This window comes from Periophthalmus magnuspinnatus, chromosome 2 (assembly GCF_009829125.3).
Source record: "Periophthalmus magnuspinnatus isolate fPerMag1 chromosome 2, fPerMag1.2.pri, whole genome shotgun sequence".
In the NCBI taxonomy this organism is placed as follows: domain Eukaryota; kingdom Metazoa; phylum Chordata; class Actinopteri; order Gobiiformes; family Gobiidae; genus Periophthalmus; species Periophthalmus magnuspinnatus.
Genome location: NC_047127.1, coordinates 12,060,445 through 12,085,188, shown reverse-complemented (window position 1 = coordinate 12,085,188; position 24,744 = coordinate 12,060,445). Strand labels below are relative to the sequence as shown.

Sequence of the window (24,744 nt, the reverse complement as noted above, 5' to 3'; positions counted from 1 at the left end):
CCATATGTTTGAATAATAATCTGGGTATTTTTGCACTCTGCAGTTTGTACTTTAACTTGAATAACTCTTTTGTTTTAGTTGTAGTAGTTGTAGTAGTAGTTGAAGTAATAGAAGTAATAGAAATAGTAGTAGTAGCAATAGTAGCAGTAGTGGCAGTAGTAGTGGTAGTAGTACTATCAGTAGTAGTAGTAGCACTAGCAGCAGCAGTAGTAGCAGTAGCAGTACTAGCAGCAGCAGTAGTAGTAGTAGTAGTAGTAGTGGCATTAGTAGTAATAGTGGCAGTAGTAGTGGCAGTAGTAGTAGCAGTAGTAGTAGCAGTAGTAGTAGCAGTAGCAGTAGTAGTAGTAGTGGCAGTAGTAGTAATAGTGGCAGTAGTAGTAGCAGTAGCAGTAGCATTGGTAGCAGTAGTAGTAATAGTGGCAGTAGCAATAGTAGTAGTAGCAGTAGTAGTGGCAGTAGTAGTAGCAGTAGTAGTAGCAGTAGTAGTAGTAGTATTAGTAGCAGTAGCAGTAGCAGTAGTAGTGGCAGTGGTAGTAGTACTATTAGTAGTAGCAGTAGTAGTAGCAGTAGTAGCAGTAGCAGTGGTAGTGGTTGTATTTATCTCTTTCTCTCCCTTCGTTGGGAATTCAGACTAACTTTATTCTACATAATGTTTGCATATTTTGTGTTTTGAATAAAGCACTGCACCTTTAAGACAAAACGTGTTGTGTAAAGAGTATAAATATGGAGGAGAGTTCTGAATCTCAATTTGACCTCCAGGAAACAAAACAAACCAGTCAAACAGGTGTGAAAAACAACTCCACATCCACTGCTCATTATGCAAACATTTAGTCCATGTTTTAGGGAGGTGCTGTAAATATATGTGTATGTTTGACTTCAGCGTTAAATCAGGACTAAAAGAGGACTGAACCAGGGCTGAAGCTGGACTAAACCAGGACTAAACCAGGACTAAACCAGGACTACACCGGGAGTAAACCAGGAGTAAACCAGGAGTAAACCAGGAGTAAACCAGGAGTAAACCAGGAGTAAACCAGGAGTAAAGCTAAATAAGGAATAAAAAAGTCTAAATAAGGACTAACCAGAATTCATTAAAACCTCCATTCACACGTCCGTATCTAATTATAAAGTGTTTAATGGTCGCGTCGTGCTAGTCATGGTTAGCACTATTCCTCCGGCCTCTGAAAGTTGTGAAAAGCGTTTATAAATCACAGTGAATAATTAGGCTGTTTGGAAGGCATAAGGTGAGTGACAAAGTGCAGGGACCGGATACGATTTTTGTTTTTTGTTGTTTTTGTTTTTTTTGAGCCGATATCTGATATCTGCCTGCTGCTGTGGCTGATAACTGCAGTTTTCTGATACTGATACTTAACTTTTGAACCATACAGCCACATAACACTCTTCTATTTCCATTTTTCTGCTCAAAAAGGACACACAGAGAAAGGGGGAGCATTTATAAAATATCGGTATCGAACATTACATTGTATCATATACATTGTATCATATCGGCCCATCCCTCATAAAGCGCCTATGAAGAAAATCTAAAAGACCAAACCACCAATCCGAGACCAGTCTGTATTTTCCAGAATATATAAAATAATGGTATCAAATGTTAATATCGATACTGATATGGAGGATTCTGTATCATATTGGGTGATAGCGATACTGAAAGTCATATATATCGCTCAATATACAGATACAGTACTAGTTTCATTCATCCTCATTAAAATGCTGCACTATATTAGATCACGTTGTTGAATTACGTCGTAAATATTTCCATTTTAATTTGAATTCTTCTTGTGTTTCAGCTCCACAGACCGACAAGCCTCCAAAGATCCTGTTCCCTGCGGAGGGTCAAATGACAGTCATCGAACTGGCCATAGGTGAGTCCATGTATTTTATTATTGATATTAAGCTAATGGACGGCAAAAGGTTTGTTATGTTGAACCAGTGTTCCCATGGAAACGCTGGGGCTGCTGTGTGAGCGGATAAGCTCTGTGTAGGTGCTGTATGCTTGGTTTGAATGGACCTACTCTGGGTTACTACGTGTCATTTTTGCATTATCTGTATTGGTCTATGCTCATATAATGGAGGCGTATTTCTCCATACTGTTCTGTTTAATGAAAACGCCTGCATGGATGTGACCTTGAGGTGTATTTTGACCAGAGAAAACTAGACTTTACAGACAATAGTTTTCTGAATAGAGAAACGTTTACTTCTGAATGCTACAATTTTCCACTTACAACAGTGAAAAAGTTGGCAAGCTTTTGAATCGTAGCTATAGCAGCACAGCGGTTGTTCAAATTTGGCGTACACATGTTATTTATAGGAACTGTATGTAGCCCGCTCTTACACTTAAAAAATACACACAATCACATCTGAACCTGTGTTGCCAGAGCATTAACCTGCAGGTAGAAGACACATACATTTTCAGTAAATGGACAGGCCTCATGTGAAAAGCTCTTATTTCTGATTGGATCTTGTTCAATGTTTTTATATTACAGGTTCTATATTACACAAAATTGACTCTTGTGAGTTTTAAACCATGTTATAATGCTGTTACTGTCTCACAAACAGACCTGGGGGTTGCATTTTGTTTCATTCACACATGTCTGAGTAACCCTTTATTATTAGTCTGTCTACTTCTCCAAACTTCAAAACTCTCTGTTCCACCTTGTGATGTCAAAAGAAACAACGAGAACAATAGGAGGGCCATTAAAGGTTGAATAGTGTCTTTAAGGCTGAAACTGGAGACAACAGCTGTTTACAGTTTCAGTGTAGTTAGCCCCTCCCTTCAGACAGATATAAGGCAGTGTCCACCAGCGATCTGACCAGAACTGAAGCGACTTGGACGAGCAGCGAAACGTCTTCACTCCTACAACGATTTGTCCATTTGACAGATTTGAACTTCATCTCTTGCTAAGCTCCTTTTATCTTTAGTTCAGTAAAGATCGGCAATTCCAGAGCTGAAATCATCCAAATGATCCTAGTGATCATGTATGGAGTTTCAAAACACAGTGGAGCACTTCCTGTATTACCACATGACATCACAAGGTGGAACAGAGTGTTTGTCGTTTGAGAGAAGAGCTCAGTCTAAACATGCAGGGTTTGTGTGTTAAACGTGTGTGAATGAAACAAAACACAACTCCAGGTCTGTTTGTGAAGAAATGATCAGGTTAGTGAACATTAGTGAATTTCACTTTTGGATATTTCACGGCAAAGTACAACGTAAACAATCAAATAAACTGCCCCTGAAATCCACCGATGGCGACACAGCGAGGTCAAACTTATGAAATGTCTTCTTATGTTACTCACAGACATTCAGTGGCCTGCTTGTTTTTCGAAAAAGGAATCATTTTTAGAAGTTTATATTTTGAGCCTTTTTGATCTCACAGCCCTTTGGTCACCTGCGAAGTCGGTCTTCATTATCTGCCGGGGCTTTTGTCGTCTCTGAGCACGTGTCCACGGATATAAAGATCCCCCATAGCGCGTCTTGCTCTAATTATCTCCACTGGTTTGAATTGGGTTCGTTTTTGCTTTATGACAAAATAAAAACGCTTTTCATTTGCGAACTTCCTGCCGAGCCCCGTCACATTAAAAGCCCCAATTTCTCTTTTTATCCTTTTAATTTGAAACATCTGCAGGCAGCTTTGAGTCTTGTCAGATTGCAAAGCAAAGACGGAATAATTACGAGAAAATTACTGCGAATTATAAACAATTAGTGAAGATATTAGCATGTGGTGAATACATGTAGCTGGTATTGTAGGGTTTGACTCGTCTGAGAAATGGACTTTAAATTGGAAGAGCAAAGCATCATGGGATATTTGTACTGTATAGCAACTTTAAATCACGTTATGGTCAATTTGTTGGTATCAAAAGTCAACATTCAGTCCCACGCAAAGCTAAATTATCTGACTTACTTAAGAGACTGTGACATTTTCCTATTTAAAGACGCACTATGTAACTTTTCTGGGGTCTCCATGTGTTATTGCTTTGCCTAGAATGTTCCATAGTGTGACGTTAGACTCATCTATCGTGCGTTAGTTCAATTATGAGTGTTTTCATTGCTAAAACTACATACTATGAGTGACTTCCCCGCTCCACAGGTCAACATTCCCTGGGAGTGCGATGTCAACTGCTAACTAGAGGCACTGCTCTGTCTCAAGTTCTATCAGACTTTAATCTGAGCTTTAATTTAACACAATCTGTCCAGAAAGAGGTGCCTTAGTTGGAACTACACTAGCAGGTGAGATTTGGGCTGTTAAACCAGTCCCTCACACGTACAATTACAGTCGCAAGCTAGCTAGCATTAGCCAACAGTTTTTTTTCAGTTAGCCACTCACTTTTTTGTTGAAAATCAAACTCCTAAACAGGACAAGACAGATTCTGTGTTTTCAGACAAGCTCAGAACTTTTTGACAGCGTTTGCTAAAGTGTACATTGTGTCGCCATGGTAACTGCTCAACATTCTTCCATAGAGATACATGTAAAACACCACCAGCGTGATGTCACTGTGAAGTATGAATAATTTGCCCTTTATGACCTCTCCTTCTTCCCTCCTCGAAGATAGAAGGCCGTACTGCGGAACATTTTGGCAAAGCAATAGAATCTCCATAGCGACAAGCAGGTTTTAGACCCGCCTCCAAAAAATTCACCCAGTCCACAGAGTTACCTCACTTTATATTGTTGAGTCCTTATTGTCAATAGGCTAATGTTGTTTTGATTGTTGCATTCATAACGTAACAGCCTCAGGTCAGCCAGCGTTTTTATTTGGACAAATACTTCAGATTATCGTGAAGTACTGCTCATATTTACACCACCACTCATCTTCATCCCTCTAAACACCTTCAAAAGACGATTTCTTCTTGCTTAAAAGCCGAGCATAAGTAGTGTCCATTACTGTACCCATTTTCTATTGTAAAACACCTCATTATCTCCCAACAATTTTAAGGTAGAATGACTCACCGCCATTTTGGTCACCTCTTTCTTCCGCAAACTGTTACAAATGCACCGCAATCAAAATGAGCCGCGTTTGACCCATTTTCCAATAGACAGGAGTACAAGAGCTTCCCATGAGGATAGCATTATCGTAGCATGAAAAGAAAAGGAGGAGGGGAGGGAAAGAGGGAGCGAGGGAGGAAGGGGAGGAGAGGACTGCATCTGTGCCAGTGTTGTGTTTCAAACCTCTACTGTAACTGTAAGCGGCCATTTTGAATTTATATTGTTGAAAAGACAAAGAAGCTGTGGCTTATATTTATTTGTCAAGTTGCCATCTTTCACAAACAGGAACAGGAAGTAGGTGGACCTGATTTGTACCGTCTTAAAAACGTGAAAAACAGAACTAATTTACTTACTCACCTTACACATTCAGAACATCCTAGTTACTCACCAAGATGAGTTTATAAGCACTTTTCACAACTCTCAGAGACCAATGCGGAGTTTTGCTAACACTTAGCATGGTACAATAACAATAACACTCTTTATAATGAGATGCAGACAGCACACAACAAGCTGACATAGTTTACCTTAAGAACTGCTTAAAATGGAGAGGCTGAGGGGGCTGATGGTGTTGCTGCCGCGGTATACATGGAGTAGAGGATATGGTCAAGAACAAAATCCTTTAGTCCTGCCGTTACTTAAATAAAACACAGAGCTCTCCAGTTTCAAGTTTAGCAAATAAGACGTGAGCTTAAGCAAATTAAAGACGGCAACAGTGAAACCGAACGGCAAACTGCAGAATGAGGATTTGTAAAGAGGCTCAGTCTCACACCTTCATCAAAGTGGACGTGTTTACAAAGAAGGAACTTTAGCAGGCTGGAAGTACTGCACTCTATAAGTACAAGTGTAGTACACGGGGGTGGGAGGGACGGGTACTAGTAGTAGCAGCAGTAGTAGCAATAGTAGTAGTAGTAGTGGTAGTAGCAGTAGCGGCAGGAGCAGTCATAGTTGTAGTGGTAGTAGTAGTTGTAGTAGTAGTAATAGTAGTACTAATGGCAGCAATAGTAATAGTTGTAGTAGTAGTAGTAGCAGCAGTAGTAGTAGTAGTAGCAGCAGTAGCAGTAGTAGTAGTAGTAGCAGCAGCAGTAGTAGTAGTAGTAGTACTAACGGCAGCAGTAGTAATAGTAATAGTTGTAGTAGTAGTAGCAGTAGCAGTAGTAGTAGTAGTAATAGTAATAGTAGTAGTAGTAGCAGTAATAATTGTACTGGTAGTGTAGTAGTAGCAGCAGTAGTAGTAATAGTAGTAGTATTAGTGGTAGAAGTAGCAGTAGTAGCAGCGGTAGTAGTAGTAATAGTAGTACTAACGGCAGCAGTAGTAATAGTAATAGTTGTAGTAGTAGTAGTAGCAGCAGTAGTAGTAATAGTAGTAGTATTAGTGGTAGAAGTAGCAGCGGTAGTAGTAGTAGTAGTAATAGTAGTAGCAACAAGAAAGAGGGTGAGAGAGGGAAGGAGACATAGAGAGGGAGATAAGAGAGGGTAAGAGAGAGAGGGCGAGGCACAGAGAGAGGGAAAATGAGACATGGGAAAAGACAGAGAGAGGAGAGAGAGTGAAAGAGAAAGCAGAAAGAGATAAAAGTATAGAGCCAGATAAGTTAGTACATTTATTGCTGTATATTTTATCATTTCTTGAACAGTGTATCTCAGTAGAGGCGTTTTGTGCCTCTACAAAAACACGTAAACTTGAACAATTTCCTGAAGCCGAATCCTCTGTGGAAGGCGCCCATTTATCTGCAGACAGGAGGTCACAGGGTCAGCTTTGGGTTTAACCTTTTCCACCCTATCACTGCTCACTGCTGCTCCTGGTGCATTGTGGGAAAATACACTAAAAACTACACGGGACGATAAGCAACGAGCTGCTCTTCAGTTCTGAGGAGGTGTTTTTGTAAATGTGGGAACTGTTTGTGATGTCAAAGGGAAAAGAAAGAGAAACATGTATTTACAGAAGTAGTAATAGTAGTAGTAGTAGTAGTAGTAGTATTAGTAGTAGTGTGGTTAAACATGATTATATTATTGCTGTGGTAGTAGTTTAGTAGCAGTAGTAGCGATGTGGTTGAAATCTTTATTGTATTATTTCAGGGGTGGTAGTCTAGTACTAATACTATTAGTAGTAGTAGTAGCAATAGCAGTATAAGTAGTAGTAGCAGTAGCAATAGAAGTAATAGTAGCAGTAGTAGCAGCAGTAGTAGTAGTAGTAGTAGCAGTAGCTATAGCAGTAGTAGCAGTAACAGTAGTAGCAGTAGTAGTAGCAGTAGCAGCAGCAGCAGTAGTATCAGTAGTAGTAGTAGTAGTAGCAGTAGCAGCATTAGTAGTAGTAGTAGTAGTAGCAGTAGTAGCAGTAGCAGCAGCAGTAGTAGTAGTAGTAGTAGTAGTAGCAGCAGCAGCAGCAGTAGTAGTAGTAGTAGTAGCAGCAGCAGTAGCAGTAGTAGTAGCAGTAGCAGCAGTAGTAGTAGTAGTAGTAGCAGTAGCAGTAGTAGCAGTAGCAGCAGTAGCAGCATTAGTAGTAGTAGTAGTAGCAGCAGCAGCAGTAGCAGTAGCAGCAGTAGTAGTAGTAGTAGTAGTAGTAGCAGTAGCAGCATTAGTAGTAGTAGTAGTAGTAGTAGTAGTAGTAGCAGTAGCAGCATTAGTAGTAGTAGTAGTAGTAGTAGTAGTAGTAGTAGTAGTAGTAGTAGTAGTAGTAGTAGTAGTAGCAGTAGCAGCAGCAGCAGCAGTATTAGTAGTAGTAGTAGTAGTAGTAGCAGTAGCAGTATTAGTAGTAGTAGTAGTAGTGTTTAAATGGAAAATGGTGGTAGAATATGCCATGATTATTCACTTTTTACTGAATCAAAACCAAAACCCTGTGGTCTAGTATTGCAGTATAACACAACCTCTGCGCTATGAAAAACTCCAAATGTTTGCAGTCTTTTTAAAGATGGCAGCTGTACTATGTGAATCTATGTAATAAGGCTCAAGCTAAAATATACATTATCCAGCCATTTTAAATCATAACCTTGGACAAACCTGCAGTAAACCCCATGTTGAGTTCTTATTATTTAATTACATCATGATTTATTCAGTGTCATTTATAGCCTTTCAAATACTTCCCCCATCTCGCTAACATCACCCGTGTATAAACGAACTCACTGTGTCGCACCCTCGTCTCAAAATTTCAAAGTCGTTACATAAATCTCAAATTCAAATGAGATTTTTAATGTTTTGAGTCATTACTAACCCGGCGCCATGACAACCCACGAAATGTCAATGATTTTCGCTCTAAACTCGGACTAACCTTTGCTTGACATGAATCTTTAATGGCGTTCCGTGATACTTTTTTGTACTATAGCTGAACCTGCGTCGTATTTATCTGTCTGTTTGCACAACTTTCAATATTTAAAGTTTTTTATTTGTATTCATTTGTCTGGGATCGCAACAACACTGACGTATATTTCATTTATCAGGCCAGAAGTCCGTTTAGCAGAAAGAAAAACAAAATCTTCGTAACTTCTATTGAGGCCAGAGCGGACTTCGTGTCAGTCTAATGCTAAGGACAACTAGCATGCTAATAGTGCTCTTCCTGATTATCGGACAATAAAACGCTTCGTAATTAGATGTGGATATTACACGGCGGACCTATTTCGACCTCAAGAGCTGCTTATACAATATATCTGTACTGTACTTTTATTCAAATATGTAAAAGATAGACCACAATGCATTGCGAGAGTCGGAGAAACAACAGCACGGCGACAAGTCTTTAACTGGACATGACACGACTGAAAGAAGCAGATAGAACCGCAAGTTTGTCGCACTTTTCATCCCTGACTATGAATAAAACGCTCTTAAATAAGCCGTTGTTGTGTAAAGTTGCTAGTGTTAGCCGGTTACCTTAGCTCGCGCGACAATTTCTACATCTCAGAATCACAAAAATGTTTAAAATCAGTCAGTTTCCGTGTGATTCAGCTTGACAAGCCCGTAAATACTTGCGTGCTAGTTGAATACGATCAACCTGACTTTTTTTTCGCCCAGACGGACATTCAGCCTTAGCGTTGCTCGGATTGCCATTAGCATGTAAAGCTAACAAAATGCTAATTCAACCGTACTTTCCTGGAGAGTAGCATTTGTGTTAGCTCTTTGCTGTTTAATATTGTAACAAAGAATATTTATTTGCTTACACATTTAGAGCAGCCTGTTTCAGTTTCATATTGCTAATGAAACATGATGGATGATTATATCAAGAGGGGTAACTGTCCTCTGCCCTTTACACACCCCGCGCTGCTCATAAATACACTCTCCCTGTCAGATCACAACCACAGTGTCGGCCATCTTGGTACTGTCCCAACTCCTATCTCCAATTAGTGTTTAACATAAGTACGCCAATGCTATCCAAGTCTCGTACAGACTGATGAAAAATATTATATAATCTCTTTGTCAGATCCCAGCTACAGCGTCGGCCATCTTGGTACTGTCCCAGCTCCTATTTCCATTTAACATAAGTATCTTAATGTTGTCCAAGTCTCGTACAGACCAGTGGAAAATATTATATTCTCTGTGTCAGATCCCAACCGCAGCGTCGGCCATCTTGGTACTGTCCCAGCTCCTATCTCCATTTAACATAAGTACGCTAATGCTGTCCAAGTCTTTTACAGACCAATGGAGCAAGAAAAGAGGATAATTTCTTCGGATAGTCGGCCTAGTCAATTGCATCCCTGGTTCTTCTCAAACTTTTACATTGAATTTTATCTCCAAAAACTAAAAAAAGGTTGAAAATATCGTCTCGGCTCTAGCGCATTTAGATATATAGCTTCTTTCTGTGCCAGCATCGCTCCCTTATGCAGAAGCACTATTAATCATAAGACAAGGGAGAAAGAGAGATGGAGAGAAGGAGAATAAGAGAGAGGGAGCGAGGGGCCTACTATAACTGGCTGGTATATTTGGGTTTCACAAGGAGGCTATATAAAGCTGTGTATTCATTGGTTTATCCCTTCGGTGGGAGCGTGCCATGTTGTGGATTATCTTTGACTAAAATTAAATATTAGACTGTGAAAAGCATACGGTTCAGAGACAATGTACCACCCACTGCTTTTTGTACTGTATTTTTGTCAATATATTGTGTCATAACTGTAATGTTAAATTGATTTTTGGATTTTTGGATTAATTCTGCTTTTTAGGCCATGAACTGCTGATGTACTTTCTTCCACCTTGTGACTTGCACTCTGAACTGTTATAAGATATTAGATACTCCCATTGAATTGGAAAAAAAACAAAAAACAAAAAAACAACTCCAATTTACATTAATCTATTGTATGACATGATGAAACAAATCCAATGAGAAAAAATAAAATTTGAACTTAGAGGGAAAGTGGACACTTCACTTGACTTGACATGGGATGTGACCTGACAAACAGGTGAATATTTATTGATTTATTAATTATTATTATTATTACTATTATAATTGTTGTTGTCGTTATTGTCTTTTTCATTATTGTTGTTATTGTTATTGTCGTTATTGTTATTGTCATTATAGTCATTATTGTTATTGCCGTTATTGTCGTTGTCATTATTGTCATTATTGTTGCCGTTATTGTCGTTATTGTCATTATTGATATTGTCGTTGTTGTTATTGTCATCATTATTGTTATTGTCATCATCGTCGTCATTATTATTGTTATTATTATTTATTTATTTTTGTTTTACCCATTTAAACCTTTAATAAAAAGCTCATTAAAAAAGATAATAGATACTCCTGAATTCCAGTACAGAGCAGTAACAGTGTGTAAGTGCGGCGTACACACATCCAACTCCTTTATTATTATGAAACGCTCAAACAGTCGACCACAGCCGTGTCATAATCACGATACACGTCACTCAAAGTTCTCATTTTTCAGCATCAGCGGAGCGTCTCCAGACTTAAGCAGGAAGCACAGGAAACAGGGACATGGTGTCAAAATAAAATATTGATTGCCCTTTCAGAATAAGTTTGTCATGGACTACGAAAAGTTTATAGTCGTGCGGTAAAATATATCACGCTTGGAGCACGGCAACGCAGAAACCGAAACTTAAAAGGTAAGTAGCCTCATTAATGCGAGCGCCACTGCCACGGCCACGGCTCGTTATTCCTAAAAGCATCGTCCCTGTTTTTATGTTGTTTTAAACGTAATTCATCGGACCAACTTTTAGTATGTACGCAATATAAACAGTTTGGTGTTTAAACGCGAGATTGGAAATTGCAGGATATGTTTACCGCAGACCAGCGCAGTAAACCATGAGTCACTCCTCCACAGCAGCCCGTGTACCGACCGACAGTGTACTCACCCCACAGGCACAGCTGTTGCATCATGGGTAATGCGTCATGAGTTCAAGCTGATTTTTTTTTTTTTGAGAGCCCTTTAAAGTGGATTTTGTGTGATCTGTCCCCTTCAAATATACAGTATTGTGTGTGTAACATGGTCTGGATCACACTGATGGGCGTTATGTTCAAGTATCTGTTTGACTTTTAGAACAAATTCATTTTTTTCACAATATATTTGTTTTTATAGCAGAGGATATCACTGGTTTATTGCTTGAAGCTAACCATTTACTCACTGACCTTTACAAATGTTACCAATTTTCCAATCATGATGAATTACTGTAAAATACAAGCAGAAAATCCAATTGGAAATAGTTTATAGTAAGAGTCAAAATGGAACTTGCCACTAGTAAAAAACAGCATTAGACTAGTGCTACAACTACTACTACTACTACAGCTACTACTACTACTACAACTACAGCTACTACTACAACTACTACTACTACAACTACAGCTACTACTACAACTACTACTACTACAACTACAGCTACTACTACTACTACAACTACAGCTACTACTACAACTACTACTACTACAACTACAGCTACTACTACAACTACTACTACTATTACTACTGCTACTACTATTACTACTACCACTGCTACTGCTACTACTACTATAACTACTACTACTACTAGACTGAAAATGTAACTTGCCACTAGTAAAAAACAATATTATACTAGTGCTACCACAACTACTACTATTACTACTACTACTATAACTATTACTACTAGTACTGCTACTACTACTACTACTACTGCTACTACTACAGGTCCTGCCACTGCCACTGCTACTACTGCTACTACTGTAACTACTACTACTACTACTACTACCTCAGTGAAAATGTAACTTGCCACAAGTAAAAAACAGCATTAGACTAGTCCTACAACAACTACTACTACTACTATACTACTATTCAAATTATCATTAGATTGAGAAGTATATTAGTACAGGACTTCTCTCTTTCAAATGAGTGAAAATGTGACTTGTCATTAGTAAAAACCAGCATTAGGCTATAGTGCTAATGCCTCACTAATATAACTACTACTACTACTACTACTACTGCAACTACAAAACACAACTTTTTTATCATTGTGAAGTGTATTTTGACTTGCTTCCTTCAAAAGCCCAAAGTCACTGTCCCTCCCTGTCTGTCCTCAAATGCTGGCTGTGCTTCTCTCTTTGGCCACAGCTGAATGCAGTGTCCAGTCAGTATCTGGCCTGTGGGGTTATCATGCACCACTGAGACCTGCAGGGGGCACTGTGACCGGGCCAGGTCATGCTCCGGGCCTGGACCGAGAGCTCTCATCCTGCGCCAAACTGGAGCAGAAGGAAGCAGACATGGCAACCAGAGAGGGCAATTAGCTCAACCTGGCAACGCAGGGGCTGCCAACAGGAGCAGGAGGACAGGGGAGAGGGTGGGGACTTTGCTACTCAGGAAAAAGTACGCAACAAATGGATTTATTTTTGTATTTACTGCCTGGATTTGCCCGATTTCTTCCCCCCAAAATGTGTTTTGCCTCAGTATAGATATAGTCAAGCAGCTCTTGAGGTCAAAATAAGTTTGGGGACAGGGAGAGGGTGGTGACTACTGAAAAAAGTGTGCAACAAAATGTAGTTATTTCTGTATTACTCACTTTTTACAATCATATACAGAGTGCAAACAATTAAGTTGCTGAACCCAATTTTTCCCATGTATTTAAGCCAAATTTGTTTTGCACCAGTACAGATGTATTGTATAAGTAGCTCTTGAGGTCAAAATATGTCAAAAATATACATCTAATTAAAACATGTTGTATTGTCTAATAATCAGGAAGAGTGTGTTAGCATGCTAGTTGTTGTTGTTGTTAGCTTTTTTGCTGGTTAGCTTGTTAGATTATATGACTCAAACAAAACAGAAATTAAAATCAAAATGACACGGAGAAATGTGTAAAATTTTGTATTTTTTATGTACTGTTTTTTCCAGACTATAAGTCGCTCTGGAGTATAAGTCAAAAAATGCATAATAATGAAGAAAAAATGCGTGTGTCGGGTTGTCATTGTGACCGTAACGAAGATGTGAAATTATATACTCAGATGCGACTTATATTCCACATATAAGTCATATCTAAGTCGCACCCCCTGGCTAAACTGTGAAAAACAAAAAAAAAGTTCAACTTAAAGTCCGGAATATACGGTAAATACACTTCATCAGTCAATCAGGATCAAGCTAGGCTACATCTGTGTCAAAACTGAGTAACAAAAATCACATTTTCTCAGACCTTCTGCGATGTAAACAACTAATTCAATCAATTAGCAAAATTTATGTTCGTATATAATGCTAGGTAATAGAAAGAAATAGAAAGGAATAATTTGACCCTATCTTGCAATGGTTAAGTCGATGCTTTTTGGCTTGGACCAGCAATCCCACCACCAACTTGTATGCTAATAATTCAGATTTCTATGCATAACTTTTAGATTACGTTCAATCACCAAAAACACCTATATAAAAAACTACATTACCCAGAATCCCTCTCTCTTCTTACTCTTCCTGGAGCTTTGGCTCTTTTAAGCTGGGACACACAAGTTCGAACAATACACACACATCTGTAGTCCTGAAGGGTTTGACTTGGCAGCGCCCCCTATGCTCCCGGAGGACAGAGAGGCTGCGCACTGATGATAGGTTAGCATACGCGCTACAAATCTGCACCACCTGCTACCACCGTGAAATAGGCTAATTACGCTAATCCGTGCACGCTTCAACTGCCAATGTCAACAAGCTATTCAGTCAACTGGAACTGCAAATACCAACAAAAATATATATTCCCCATGATATTTTGATACTGTCCAGCAAGGATTGGTACAAACTTAAACTTAAACTAAATTCATAATCTTGTTAGCTAGCATGCAAAGCTAAAATAGGTCTTTTCGCCTTAAGCTTGCCAAATTCTCAAATTCAACACATTTTGGATCGCTAAATTGGATTTTTCTAGTGATTTTGCCTCGGCACTTTCGAACTTTGACATTTCGAAGTAGTGGTGCATGAAAACTGCTCAAATTAGCGGGGTTAGCTTGTAAAACATGGGGGTACTTTTGCTATTGGCAGGAGAGAGTGGAGTGCTTAAAACTAGCTTGTCAGTTTTGGCATCTGCGAAATGTGACACTTTGAGAGACAGAAATAATCATGTTTTCAAACGAGTGACACTCCAAGATGTCAAACAGGTTTTATGGGGAAAATTGGTTTTGAAGGAGAAATTAAAACACACATCGCAAAGTAGCACATCACGACGGCATGAAGTAGAAGGTACAAAGTAATAGGTAGTAGCTAGTTACGTCTGTTGGTAGGAGCAGGCTAGTAGTAGTGCTAAAAGTTGTATTAGCAGCAGTAAATCTATGCTAGGCTAGTTATAATAGTAGCAGCTAGTAGTTGTTGAAGACTATAATAATAGTAGTAGTAGTAGTAGTAGCAGGAGTGAAAAGTATGCCAGGCTAGTTATGACAGTAGTAGCTAGTAGTTGTTGTAGACTATAATAGCAGCAGCAGCAGCAGCAGCAGCAGCAGCAGTAGTAGTAGTAGTAGTGGGAGTAAAAGTATTCTCGGCTAGTTGTAATAGTAGTAGCTAGTAGTTTTAGATGATAATAGTAGTAGTAGTAGTAGTAGTAGTAGTAGTAGTAGTAGTAGTAGTAGTAGTAGTAGTAGCAGCAGCAGCAGTAAATCTATGCTAGGCTAGTAATAATAGTAACAGCTAGTAGTTGTTGTAGACTATAATAGCAGCAGCAGCAGTAGTAGTAGTAGTAGTACTAGCAGGAGTAAACGTATGCTAGGCTAGTTATAATAATAGTAGCTAATAGTTGCTGTAGACAGTAGTAGTCATCTTAGTTGCCTAGTAGTACTAATAGTAGTGGCAGAAGTAAGAGTAGAAGTAGCGCCGATGCACATTGGTTAAAACTCGTCAAAAAGTAATTAAATGTTAATTTGACTTTAATTACACCAATAGATTAAAAGAGCACGGAGATACCTCATTATGATAGAGCAGCCAGGTACAGGTTTCTATTATAGTTTTACTGGGATTTGTTTAAAGTACAAGTAGTAGTAGTAGTAGTAGTAGTGGTAGTAGTAGTGGTAGTAGTAGTAGCTAATTGTATAAAATTATTCTGAGGTGTCAAATTTATACCAAATTGCTCCTTCCACTCCTGATTGAGGATTGCCCTTGTTAAGTGGAAGCCATTTTGAAGAATATTTTTCATTTTGTTCCACAGTTTGGTCTAAGTGAAACAAAATTAGTTTGATTTATGCATCCAGAGAAGACAGGGAGAGGGAGAGAGGGGAGGAGTGAGGGGGGTGGAGAGAAGAAAAGAAAGAGAGAGAGAGCAGAAGGGAAAGACAGAAGGAGGAGGAAGAGAGAGGGAGATGGAGAGAGGGACAGAGAGAGCTGGGGAGAGGAAGGGAGGGAAAGAGAAGGAAAGAGAGAGCTGGGAGAGAGGGGGGAGTGAGAAGGAGATGGAGAAAAGGAAAGAGAGAGCTGGGAGGGAGTGAGAAGGAGATGGAGAGAAGGAAAGAGAGCTGGGGAGAGGGAGGGAGGGAGGGAGAAGGAGTTGGGGAGAGGGAAAGAGAGAGCTGGGGGAGAGGGAGGGAGGGAAAGAGAAGGAGATGGAGAGAAGGAAAGAGAAAACTGGGAGGGAGTGAGAAGGAGATGGAGAGAAGGAACGAGAGAGCTGGGAGGGAGTGAGAAGGAGATGGGGAGAGGGAAAGAGAGAGCTGGGGAGAGGGAGGGAGGGAAAGACAAGGAGATGGAGAGAAGGAAACAGAGAGCTGGGGAGAGGGAGGGAAAGACAAGGCGATGGAGAGAAGGAAAGAGAGAGCTGGGGGAGAGGGAGAGAGTGAGAAGGAGATGGAGAGAGGGAAAGAGAGCTGGTGAGAGGGAGGGAGCGAGCTGGAATAGAGGGGAGGGAGTGAGAAGGCGATGGAGAGAGGGGAAGAGAGAGCTGCGAGAGAGGGAGGGAGAGAGCTGGTGGGACAGGGAGGGAGGGGGAAAGATTGATAGAAACAGGGAGAGAGTTTGAGAGAACGACATGGAGATAGAAAGAGAAAGGGGATGGAGAGATTGAGAGAGAGCTGAGTCCTTGAGTTTGAAATGTTAAACAGAAGCAGCAGCAGAGGCCGTTCACTCCAGTGTAACATATGTGAGTCCATTCAGTTACAAGGTTAGACCACAGAGCTCCTGCAGCCGTCGTCACGCAATCCCAGCATGCACCTCTAAACCCCACGCTGGCGTCGGCCGTACGTTGACATGAGTGATTTCGCCTGCTAATAGACGACGACATTAGTAAGAGCATCGTGTTTTCACTACTTCATAAATTTCACATCATTTAAACTGTCGATATCAGTAAATGTTCCAGGCACGAGGCTTAATAATGAAGTCTATTTTCACAAACACCTCCAGGGACGCGTTTTAATGATTTAAGAAGGTCAAAGGTAAACCAGATGTCCACATATTGCAGCGTTAAGGCGGAATCCAAGCAATCTATACTCTTTAAAATAACTCCGGCGTCAGGTGGAGATCACTAATGTTTAATCCATAGACTGTATATATATAAATGGACGTAGCTAACCTGCTAGCCGCCGCGTTCCACATACAAAGTGATTATGGGCGCGCATCCGGTACATCGACTCTGGCTCTAATTCTTTTTACATTGAAATACCGTCACCCCTCTCACTCTCTGAGACAAAAAAAATAATCCAAAAGCACCTCAGTACTATTCATTACCGCTAAGTAGTTAGTAGCAGTGAAGTTAGCAGTGTAAATACAGACAGAACTATGTTGAATTTGGATTAGACTAACCGATATTATTACATTTTTGTACGATTTTTTATAGTTTTATATTTCAGAAAGTCCCATTGCTTTACCAGGCCAAGTTACAGGTCAGATCTGTGGAAAGGCAACCCCGCTGACAGTAGCAATGCAGGTATTTCAAGGTATTTTTGAGCAGTATAACGATGTCATTAATCGATAATGATATATTTGATGCAATACTGTGGATCATTCTATAGACAAAGCAATAAAATCTCCATAAATACAAGCATAAGCCCTACCAGCCACCAGAAAAGTTACGCAGCGAACCTTTAAGGACTGCAGTTGTTGTCTGCAAAAGTAGTATTTGCAAGTTTTTACGACTTCTACTACTACTGCTACTGCTTCTACACTATTTGGATTCGCTAACGGGTCCATATTATTCTTGTTATTATTCAACCTAGTATAGTTAGGCCGAGCTCTTCTCTCAAACAGAAAACGCTATGTTCCACCTTGTGATGTCATCTGGTAATACAGGAAGTGCTCCATTGTGTTTTAAACTCTGTACATCTTCACCAGAATCATTTTGATCATTTCAGCCCTGGAATTGTCCGTCTCTACTGAACTAAAGGTAAAAAGAGCTGTTAACTTGAAAACTACCACTTCATGACATCACAAGGTGGAACAGAGCATTTGGAGCATTATAACATGATTTAAAGCTCCCAAGAGTCAGTTTTGTGTAAGATAGGACCTATAACTATTCTCAATATTTCCACCATGTACCAATTTCCAAAGCTTATGTATAATGCGATTGATCATAATGGTTCTTCAGTTTTGTAGTCAATAATCGGTTTTATTTTTCCAGTAAAAGAACAAAAAGGCCTCCATTTTGAGATCAGCCAAAAACTCTGGCACAATCCGCGTCGGTTCACTCCAAACCTGCAAGCGCGGAGCACAAATGGAATCGCCACAATAAAACAATTATCTGGGAATTCTGGCCGCAGTTTTCCGGATAATTTGGCATTCCGCTGTTTATGGCACCAATTCAGTGACAAGCAAAGAACAGAGCGAAAAATACCAGCACATGGAAACAAAACGGAAGCGCATCTAGAGGAGGTTTAATACAGTGTTTTTACTTTGCAACATTAGGTGCTTTTGTAAACCTATTAAAACGTTACGCCCAATCAGAGACTTTTAATTAGCTTTGTGGTAACGAATGACCACAATCTGTTTCTGAAACTTTATAAATCGGTGAGTTACTTGTTGCTGTAGTTTAGCTCTGGTTTAGTCCTGGATTAGTCATAGTTTAGTCCTGGTTTAGTCCTGGTTGAGACCTGGTTTAGTCCTGGTTTAGCCCTGGTTTAGCCCTGGTTTAGTCCTGGTTTAGCCCTGGTTTAGTCCTGGTTAAGTCCTGGTTAAGTCCTGGTTTAGCCCTGGTTTAGTCCTGGTTTAGCCCTGGTTTAGTCCTGGTTTAGTCCTGGTTAAGTCCTGGTTAAGTCCTCGTTTAGCCCTGGTTTAGCCCTGGTTTAGCCCTGGTTTAGTCCTGGTTTAGTCCTGTTTAGTTCTGGTTTAGTCCTCCCAAAGCTTTGTTAACACCAGATTAATTTAGTCCTGGTTTAGTCCTGGTTTAGTCCTGGTTGAGACCTGGTTGAGTCCTGGTTTAGTCCTCCCAAAGCTTTGTTAACACCAGATTAATTTAGTCCTGGTTTAGTCCTGGTTTAGTCCTGGTTTAGTCCTGGTTTAGTCCTGGTTTAGTCCTGGTTTAGTTCTGGTTTAGTCCTGGTTTAGTCCTGGTTTAGTCCTCCCAAAGCTTTGTTAACACCAGATTCATTTAGTCATGGTTAAATCTTGGTTAAATTCTGCTTTTGTGTAGTCTTGGTTAAGTCTTCTGTGATATTTCATTTTTTAGACCTGGTTTAGTTCTCGGTTGGTTCTAGTTTCTTCATGTTATTTGTTTGAAGCTATGAGTAAAGTTCTGTTCCACAAACATGTCTCTACATCTGTTTACTTTGAGCTCTCAGAGATTTGGACAAGTTCTAATTGAAATAAATCAGGATGATATTGGAGTGCATGATTATTATTTCCATCTCGTCTGAATAAGCGTCTGGAAAAACACGGTTTAAAAAGGACTACTTTAAATGTTTGACAGTATTTCAGATGATGTTTATGTATTCTGCCGATGTAATGTAAACAGAATGAACGAGCCAATAACTCAAACGCAACGTGACTTCAGTCTGTAAATAATGGGACATATTTGCACTTGTACTTTTAATTCCAGTTTGGAAATGTGGTCAGGTTTACAAAATAATAGCATTTTAATCTGCTGTCTACAGTCAGTGTGGGAGAATAACTCGAAACTACAACTACTACCACTGCTGTTACTACTACCACAGTGTTTCACATTAGTAGAGGAGACTATGGTGGCCCCTTCATAGTAGAGCAAAAAAATGTTTGTAGTGTAACATAATGAACTAACAATTTTTTATGCTTTTTTGTTTGGCAGAGGCAATGAGTGACATTTATACACCAAAAATATCATATTCAAATAGGAATTGCTTGTGCTACCATACCCTTAATATACTCTACTACTTCTACTTACCACTACTACAAGTGCTCTTACTACTACAGTTATTACTACTCCTACTGCTGCTACTTTTATTTAGCCCAGAGAAACCTAGTGAGATAAAAAGCTGTGCCTCACAGTTGACTCCAGCATGATGTTTGCAGAGAATCCCACCTCCTTCCCTTTCCTTACCTTCCCTAACCTGACCTGAACTTCCCTTATTTTATCTTCCCTTCCCTTACCTCCCCTTTCCTTATCTTACCTTTCTTTACCTTACCTCCCCTCCCCTTCCCTGTGCCAGGTGGAGTATGTAGTGTAAATCCAACCCCACCTCCACGTGGTGCATTATGGGTATAGTCCCGTTGAAATGGTCCTCTTCCTGTGCAGGTGTTGTAGGTTTGATGTCAAACAGTACTGTGTGTGTAGAGGGGCTTCTGCAGTACACCAGACAAACACATGTACAAGGGGCTAAGTGCCCCTCAGTGAAACCAGCTTCAACTTCCACCACACCGTGTACACAGACAGAGCCCAGGTGTAGCCTCCCCGTGCACAAGTACTCCTGATACACTCACCACAACACAACTCCTCACACACATAACAACTCACACACATAACACAACTCACACATAACACAACACCTCACACACATAACAACTCACACACATAACACAACTCACACATAACACAACACCTCACACACATAACAACTCACACACATAACACAACTCACACATAACACAACACCTCACACACATAACAACTCACACACATAACAGAACTCACACATAACACAACACCTCACACACATAACAACTCACACACATAACACAACTCACACATAACACAACACCTCACACACATAACAACTCACACACATAACACAACTCACACATAACACAACACCTCACACACATAACAACTCACACACATAACACAACTCACACATAACACAACACCTCACACACATAACAACTCACACACATAACAGAACTCACACATAACACAACACCTCACACACATAACAACTCACACACATAACACAACTCACACACACACTCCTGTCAGGGGACCACTGTGTCTACCATTTTGAAAGCACATAAACCTTACTACTTACTACTACTGCTACTACTACTATTACTACTACTACTATTACTACTGCTACTACTACTACTGCTACTACTACTACTACTACTACTACTATTACTGCTGCTGCTACTACTACTACTACTGCTACTATCATTACTACTACTACTACTACCTATACTGTTGGTGCTGCTGCTACTACTACCCCTAATGCTGCTTCTAATGTTGCTACTACTTCTACTTCTACTACTACTACTACTATTACTACTACTACTAGTACTACTACTACTACTACAAAACTAAACCTGGACTAGACCAGAACTAAACCAGGATCAAACCAGGACAACTACATGTATTTTACAGTTAATATGGGAGAATGCATCGAAATGTAAATTCTATATACCATAACTACTACTGCTTACTATTACTACTACTACTACCCCTGCTACTACTACTACTGCTACTATTGTCATGTGCATTCAGACCTGGACTAGACCAGACCTAAACCATCATCAAACCAGGACAAACTATTTAGAGACTGTTTACACAATATTTGCAAATATCTTTAGCCTAATAAGAGGCGTATCTGATCTTCTGACAGTGTTGTACCTGAGCAACATGGCCGCCCTGAAATGTGCGTCATTATGGCATTATCTCGGCGGGAGCAGCTCTATTATAATCAGTGGAGTTGTGCAGTGCTTTGATAATAATGATGTAGAGTGGATTTAATGTGGACTAATGAACTGTAGCCTCACAACAAACAAAGAAAGCTCCCGTTAGATTAGCCGCGCGCCAGACTCTGTGTCGAAATGATGCTTAAATGGTTTGGGCGGAGGCTACGGCGGGATTTATTTCACTCTTGTTTGCACTTAAAAACAAACTGAATTTCTGCAGAATTTACCATATTAAAATCTACTGACGAATCCATATATAAATGATTGATTATTACATGTTAGCATACTAGTTGCTGTTAGTATTACTGTGATGTCAAAACTCCACTCTGGTCTATGAGAGTTGTGAAAAGTGTTTAAAAACTCATTGTGGTGAGTAATTAAGATGCTCTCAAAGCATAAGGTCAGTGAGGAATAACTTTGGACTGTTTAAAATGAACTAGTTCTGTTTTTCACGGTTTTAAAACAGTAAAAATCAGATACAGCGTCTTTAAAACGAGATTATCTAACTTTATTTTCTGACTGACGGTCTGACTATGGACACATTACACTGTTTGCTAGTTTTTAGAGTTGCAATATCGCTCCAACTTCAAATTCAGTTCTGTTATATACACTACCAGTCAAGAGTTTAGACACACACTCTCATTCAATGCTTTTTTTAATACTTTCTACATCAAATATATAATAAGTGGAATCATGTAGTAGTAATAGTAAAAAAAAAAAAAGTTCAAGTCCTCAAAGTATCCACCCTTTATCAGAAAAAATGTAGTAGTCATTTCACATATAATAAATGTAATGCAGTGCAGTACCACAGTGCAGTACCACAGTGCAGTATCACAGTGCAGTATCACAGTGCAGTACCACAGTGCAGTACCACAGTGCAGTGTTCTCCTGGAGCTGAGGCTGGACTGTGGACTTACATATTTTTAAACAATAACTTCATACAGCGTTGATCTCATTAAGGTGCCTGGTGAACCACGTAAAGTTGCACTGTGTAACTTTTCCATTGCCGCTTGTCACCATGGCGATGTTATTGCTTTGTCTGGAGTGATACAGTGATACAGTATGACTTTTATTCGGCCTGGAGGAGGCTTGTTTCCATAGAAATATTGTTCTTTTGAGTTATAATCTTTCACGACGGTATAAAACGGATCTATTTCCATGGGGAGCTTTCCGAAGTACGGTTTTAAATTTCTATTTGTATTTATGGCATCACGTAGATAGTGCCACGTCCAGAAAGTTACAGGGTGTTGCTTAAGTTAATGCCATACTGTGGAACATTCCAGGTTACCCTCTTTTCACAGCTGTAGCTCATAGCATTTGTATTAGCTATGCACAGGTTTCAGCTACATGTTTACAGGTGCCATTTTGAGAACTTTTTATCATTCAAATCACTGGTAACTTTTCACCACAAGCACATGGTTTAAAACTTGGCCATTCTCAGTCTTTTTTAGCTGGTAATTGAGATATTTTTCTTTGCTTCTCGAGTCTGCGTGTGAGGTTTTCGCCGTGGGGAATACGAAGCAGATATGGAGCAGTGGCAGCAGCTGTCAGCGCGCTTCATTCAGCCACCAGGGGGAGTGAGGAGTGATCCCTCCCGCAGAGCTCTGAGCTGAGGGAGGATCAGAGGGCTGCAGACAGAGAGGAGAGAAGGAGGGACGGAGAGAGAGAGAGAAGAAGATGGAAAGAGAGAGGGAAAGAGAGGCTGGCTAGGAATAAATCACAACTCGCATTTGCAGTATTTGATTGGCTTATTCCAAATAGCAGTACATAAATGGCCGCCATGAGAATACAAAGCGCCGGAGTGGGTCAGCAGCAGCTCTAGTAGAAACTGCTACTGTGTCCTCAAGCAAGACACTTTTTTCTCTTTTCTTTCTCTTTATTTGTCAGGGACCATTAACATTAGCAGAAAATACAATGAATGTCCAATAAATGATGTTTTCTACAGTCCAAACCAATATAAAAAATCAATTAAGTGCAGTTTTTTTTTTACAAATGAACCAGACTGATGTGGACACGTTTGATTATCTACAATGGACTTTTTCAAATTTCTAGTAACATTATTCAAATTCAAATGTACAGACAGTTTCAGACTGTCTGGAGCTGATCCCACTGTCTGATGGTTTGAAAAGAAAAGACGACTGAGCAAAAGCCGAGGATCTGTTTGGAACTGTGCAAGTTCAGTGGATCGGGGAGTTTGTTCGGAAGAAAGTTTAATAAATGTTTTCAATGTCGGTGGAGCTGCATTGTTAATCATTTTGAATAAACCCACATTGAACGGCCGATGGCAAAGACTGGCAGCCTCACCTCCGTCAGCGTACCCCAGGGCAGCCGTAGCTACAAAAGCAACTCACCATCACGAGCGTGGGATGAATGAATAACGCAATTTAAAGCATTTTGCCTCTCCCTGTCCAAAAAACATGCGATATTTTTCCACACTTGTTCTTTATCGTCATGGAAATAGACACAGCTCGACGCAGACGGTCCATTTATGCCCCCGGTAACGACATCACCACTCAAGACTCGGACCAATCAGAGCCGAGCGTCCCCGCGGCAGATCCATTCTCTCATGAGCGTGTCTAATGCCGGCGACTGAAGGGCCGCTTTGTACGGGGCGAGGGGGCGGAGCTGCTATTACTATATAATGGTCCTGAGCCGGTCTGCTTAACGACGCTCATCAGTTCTTCGGTTTAAATGAGTTTCACCAGAATTAAACGATATAAAGGGATAGCGCTCTTAATGCTAACCTCACAGTGTGGATTAGCGTAGCCTTAAGGTGCAAAGAATAAGAGAGGTATTCACACCGTTGAAAGGGTCTATTCAGTGTTAGACGGGCCTTTACTTAAGTCCTACATTATGTGGTGTTTAAAGTGCGTCTGGACAGTTTAGCCCTGGTATAGTTCACATTGTGTAATATAAAGTACGTAGGGACAAATGTAGACGTAATTCACCGATATTTTTCAGTAGTTAAACTTCTCTGATCTATGTTGTTGTTTCCTCATCACAAAACGGACCTGGAGTTGTGTTTTGTTTCGTTCACGCTCTCTCAGGCAGAAAACACTTTGTTCCACCTTGTGATGTCATCATGTGGTGATACAGGAAGTGCTCCGCTGTGTTTTTAAACTCCGCACACCTTCACTAGAATCATTTGGATCATTTCAGCGCTGGAATTGCTGATCTCGACTGAACTAAAGGTTAAAATGTAGATGTTAACTTGAAAACTACTACTTCATGACATCACAAGGTGGAACAGAGCGTTTTGAGCTGTGAAGATGTAGACAGACTCATAATAAATAAATGATGTCAGCAGGTGGAGTGTTTTGAGTTCTGGTCAACGAGATGGA

The 24,744-nt window shown here is 40.1% G+C and overlaps 1 protein-coding gene across 2 annotated transcripts in view; it reads left to right on the top strand.

Moving 5' to 3' along the window:
- Positions 1–24,744, top strand: part of LOC117385172 (interleukin-1 receptor accessory protein-like 1) — a 309,308-nt gene that overhangs the window by 199,613 nt on the left and 84,951 nt on the right. For both annotated transcript variants that reach the window (XR_008649013.1, XM_033982445.2), the window contains one exon: positions 1,806–1,880. Coding sequence is in view for 1 of the 2 variants with exons in the window: in XM_033982445.2 (XP_033838336.2) it covers positions 1,806–1,880 (75 nt within the window). In the remaining variant the exon portion in view is untranslated. The remainder of the gene's footprint in view (positions 1–1,805; positions 1,881–24,744) is intronic.